This window comes from Protomyctophum bolini (assembly GCF_963924005.1).
Source record: "Protomyctophum bolini genome assembly, chromosome: 8".
NCBI lineage: Eukaryota > Metazoa > Chordata > Actinopteri > Myctophiformes > Myctophidae > Protomyctophum > Protomyctophum bolini.
The window spans coordinates 39,296,631-39,301,781 of NC_137869.1; the positions used below are offsets into that span (position 1 = coordinate 39,296,631).

At 47.7% G+C, this 5,151-nt stretch overlaps 1 protein-coding gene across 1 annotated transcript in view; it reads left to right on the forward strand.

The window, feature by feature from the left end:
- The window catches only part of shdb (Src homology 2 domain containing transforming protein D, b), a gene marked incomplete at its 3' end in the record, with an annotated part of 36,108 nt that extends 31,420 nt beyond the window's left edge, over nt 1–4,688 (forward strand). The window contains 3 exon segments of the mRNA XM_080769999.1: nt 736–855; nt 4,503–4,537; nt 4,540–4,688. Coding sequence (XP_080626125.1) covers nt 736–855; nt 4,503–4,537; nt 4,540–4,688 — 304 coding nt within the window.
- Between the last annotated feature and the right edge of the window lie 463 nt (nt 4,689–5,151).

The window sequence follows — 5,151 nt, forward strand, 5'->3', positions numbered from 1 at the left end:
AACTGAGAAGCAGACCAGTCTGGCCGTAACCTGCTCTTTGGCCGCAGGGCATGCTAAACGAGAGCACGTCATTATGGTAGCATGAGCATACATTATTGTATCACTTGCAATTATAAACTTTCATTATGGTATGGGGTATAATAGTGACATAATTGAGCTATTACAGCTGTATTATAATTGCACTGTAACAGAAGCCCAATTTGCTAATTACACACACTCACACACACACACACAGACACACACACACACACACACACACACACACACACACACACACACACACACACACACACACACACACACACAGTACATATCTCATTGGCGTAGCTCAATTAGCAAAGCAATTGTCTTGGAAAATATATTTTGTATGTGATTTGCAGTGACACATAATTTGTCCCCTTTTCTGCGTCGCAGCTGTTGCTGCGAGACACATGATCTATCTCCTTTAAGAACCATGTCACATTTCCGCCCTTAAAATGTTGGGCTCCCCCCACTTTCTTTATGGAAAAATCCATAGAGCCATTGGTCATTGGTGTGTGTGTGTGTGTGTGTGTGTGTGTGTGTGTGTGTGTGTGTGTGTGTGTGTGTGTGTGTGTGTGTGTGTGTGTGTGTGTGTGTGTGTGTGTGTGTGTGTGTGTGTGTGTGTGTGTGTGTGTGTGTGTGTGTGTGTGTGTGTGTGTGTGTGTGTGTGTGTGTGTGTGTGTGTGTGTGTGTGTGTGTGCGTGTGTGTGTCAGGTGGTACCACGGTGCTCTGTCACGTTCGGAGGCAGAGTCCCTGCTGACTCTGTGTAAAGAATGCAGCTACCTGCTGAGGAACAGCCAGACCAGCCGCTCGGAATACTCCCTCTCACTACGGTACACGCACACACACACACACACACGCACACACACACACACACAGGAAAAGCACGGTTTGAAAACAAGGTCTGCTAAGAGGATAAAAAGAAAAACCCCAAGAAAGCACAAAAGGCTTTATTTCCTTTGGGGTCCTTCATATTCAATTCATCATCAAACACACAATGAACAACACGACACACAGTGGCCAGAGATTAATTAACTGGTAGAGCAATTCATTCTCAGATTAACTATACTTTTGCAGTTTGATTGAATTATACTTTGCTTTGTGATTATGGAGGCGTGCATGTGCATGTGCATGTGCATGTGCATGTGCATGTGCATGTGCATGTGCATGTGCATGTGCATGTGCATGTGCATGTGCATGTGCATGAGTGTTTGAAACCGCCAAATGTGCCAATCTCACATTCCATTCGGCACGCTTCCACCATCTGTCTCTCCTCCTCTCTCGTCATTGCGCCGTCGCTCCTGCTCCTTCAGATCCTCAGCATGCTGATTCCTCTCCTGACGGTCACTCACATGCTGCAATATATTCCACTCATCTGGACGAATAAGACATTCGTCCGGATAAATTACTACCATAATCCCTAACCCCCATCCCTCTCTCTCTCTCTCTCTCTACGTCTCAACCCACTTGCCTCCCACCCTTGGCCCCTCTCTCTACTCGTCCGTGTCCCCTGGGTCCCCGATGGGGCTGGCTAAGTGCTAATCAGCCAGGTATAGAGCACACTTCAGTGCACACATCATCCGCTCTCTAATCGCTAATGAATATCAATCACCGTATATGGAGCAGTTAGACCACACACGAAGGACTCGAGGGAGGGGATAGGGGAAGAGGTAGAGGGGGGGTAATTTGGGTCTGAATGTCCCCCCGCATTATTGGGGAATGTCATTTATTTATTTGTTTTCCCCGACCGGCGCTGGCGGTCTCTCTAGCGCCGTTCCCGCGTTGTTGTGCGTTGTCGTTGTGTGTATCGGCTGCCTCTCGCCGCAATGACCATTCTGGCTATAATATAGCCTGCCCTACGTGCAGTAACTGCAGTTGCCCTCTAGTCCTCGACTCTCCATCTCAAAAACACCCCCCACTTTTTACGTCCCGACGGGTCCACTGGGTGGATTGAGGAGGGAGTCGTCACCATGTTGTCATTCGTGCTCCTGCATTATGTGTACACGGTACGAGATATACAACACACTACTACTACACACACACTAATAAGCAACGAAACTAACACAGACACACCTTCTGTTTGGAAATACAGTAGATGGATATGATTTTAAATGATCATTGGCTAACATTAGCTCAAGACTATAGCATACAATACAATAAACCAAATCAACACGACGTCGACCGCGACCAGAAATGTATTCCCGGCGGCTGACTCGATTGCCCAAGTGTTTGGGGGCGTGTACCATCACTATACCATGTGGGCTCGGACGCCCAGGTCGACCATAATGCTCTCTCTCTCTCTCTCTCTCTCTCTCTCTCTCTCTCTCTCTCTGTTTCACATCTCTCTATTCACTGTCTGTACCCATCAAAACAAAGGCTCAGAAAACGTTTCATTTGAATTCAACCGACCGAAACGTCAATTGAATAAAGAGCATCCTTTTTTGCAAGTTCCAGACAGGGGTGTGTGTGGGACATCTTTCTTTGATTTGATATCATAGATCCCTTTCTGAACATTTGGACCTTCCTAAGTTCCTGGCATCATCTCACTTTTTAGTCTTTTGCTAGCATGTTGACTTGAAACACTTTTCACCAATCCCACAGGACAGCATACACATACAGTGAAGTTGCAGGAGAGATCATTACAAAACATGTACGTTCACGTGTGATTTTAGTCGATGGAAGCCAGGTCAAATTAATTATACGGAAGATTCTATCGTTCACGTGTAGTCAGTCAACCAAAAACGTGTTGGAACGTATTGATCACATTTTGGAGATGCACAAAAACATAACGCAAACTCGTCATTTAAATGGAATTATGACTTGTTTAAGACTCAAAACAGAAGGTTTGGGTCTTGGACTATACGCTGTTGATTGTAAAAGTGCTGGCGGAAGAGGAAACATTCCAGCGAGACACACTCTGCCTCAGGTCGTGACCAGGCTTATCTCTGGGCAGACGAGTAAAGGCTGGGACTGAGGCTATAGGACTTGTCAGACTTGACTCTGGACTCGAGTACAAAGACTGTCGATATCTAGTTCTTCGTAAGTTGACAAAACGGTGACTTTGTCCCACCTCTGGTCTCTACAGCAACTGTACAAATCTCAAAGAGTATTGTACAGTGTATAATCGTATGCATCCACAATGCTTTTTTTGCCGTGGTGAGGCAATGGCACGCCGTTGGGTTTGCAAATGGACATTAAACATTAAAACGGCACAGCGTGAGTCAGTGGTGACACAATTCAAGCCCCACCAGCTTCAAAGTATTCATGAAAAAAAGAGAGCAAGCTATAGTGCTGGATGATGACATATCCATAAATTGAAACGCTGACACAATGATCTGAGTCACAATGTTGTGGGGGAAAACAGTGTGGCGTGACTCTAAATTCTCTGTTGTTTAGCTGTTTGTAGTCTGTTCGTGTTTCGCTATACGCTTCTCTCTCCATTTGATTTACTATAATAATGACTAGTGGCAGCAGACGACCAATTAGAGCACTTCTCTTTCGCTCTGCTTCTATAATTAGACGTACATCATGACTGGCTGACTGGCTCTTAAAGGGAAAGTCCTGTGTGTGTGTGTGCTTACAGTAACTTTTAGGAAGGAAAACCTGCCGGCTTTGCTGCATGCATGCTTTGCTTTGCCCCGGCCGTGCATATCATCGCCTCGCATGATTCCTGTTTTCTCTACCTGGTGCAGTAAATCCTCGCCTTTTGTCTCTCCTCTCACCTGCCCTAACATCACTCATCCATCTTGCCCCCCCCCTCCCCCCCCACACCTTTCATTGCCTTGCCTCCTCCGGCTTCCTGGCTTCTTGTGTCATAAACTGTGACATGGTTTTAAATCTTGGTTAGATGTGTTCCATAAAAGCGTAGAGGGGTAGAAAAGTAGACTATATATATTGAGACTTGTCATCTCCACCGTGTCATTATGGGATGAGATGTGCGGCGTGCCGCATGATTGGTCCTCGCTCTCTCTCTCTCTCTCTCTCTCTGCCTGCCCCACATTTCACAGTCTCTCTCCCTTTCTTTCTTTCCCTATCTTCTCTCACTTCGCTCTCGTGTTTTCAGCTGTGTCTCTCTTTCCCTATCGCCACCGCCATCTCCTTTATTATGACCTTCTTTCATGTCCTCTCTCTCGCTATCAAATTGTCCCCATCGTTTCTCATATGTACATATGCCCTCTTTTCTCTTTTCCTTATCTGTCTTTATTCCCACCTCCCTCCCACCCTCCCTCTATCCCTCCCTCTCTCTCTCTCCCTCCCTCCCTCTCTCTCTCTATCTCTCTCTCTCTCTCTCTCTCTCTCCTCACCCCCCCCCTCTCTCTCTCTCTCTCTCTCTCTCTCTCTCTCCTCACCCCCCCCCCCCCTCTCTCTCTCTCTCTCTCTCCTCACCCCCCCCCCCCCCTCTCTCTCTCTCTCTCCTCACCCCCTCACCCTCCTCCTCCTCCTCCTCCTCCTCTCTCCTCGTTACCTTCCGGTCCAGCAGCAGCTGCCAGGGCTTCATGCACATGAAGTTCTCCGGTGTAAAGACGGACAGTACGTGCTGGGCCAGCACAGCCTGCCGTTCCACAGCATCCCCGAGGTGGTCCACTTCTACACCACGCACAAGCTGCCCATCCGCGGGGCCGAGCACCTCTCCCTGCTCTACCCGGTGATGGTTCAGACTCTGTGAGGCGTTAAAACCCCCGTTCTGACCTGAGATCAGATTCATATACAGTATGAGGTTTCCACTGGACCGTACACACTGGTCTGATTAAACCCATTCTGACCTGAGATCAGATTCTAACCGGAAAACACTTGATACTTCTTATTGACTTGAATGTTTGAGAGGGGATTTCCCCTCTCTCCCACCCAGCGGGACCATCAGTGCTCAGCTCTCATCGGACCCACCCGACTATTTTTGATGATTCAGTAGACAGCTGGGCTTCCAGCCCCCCGTCCCCCACCCCCCCCACTGCTGTTGTGCTTTGTGCCAAGTAGTCTCATGATGACATAGCAGGGAATCAATTCATATGAAATGCAATACCGGGAGCTTTTAGGGTTTAGGGCCAACCGTTTTGGTCTCTTCTCTTTGAACCACATGACTGCAGGGTTCAGGTCATCAGGCAATCTTGTTTCCATTCCTTATTATTGCT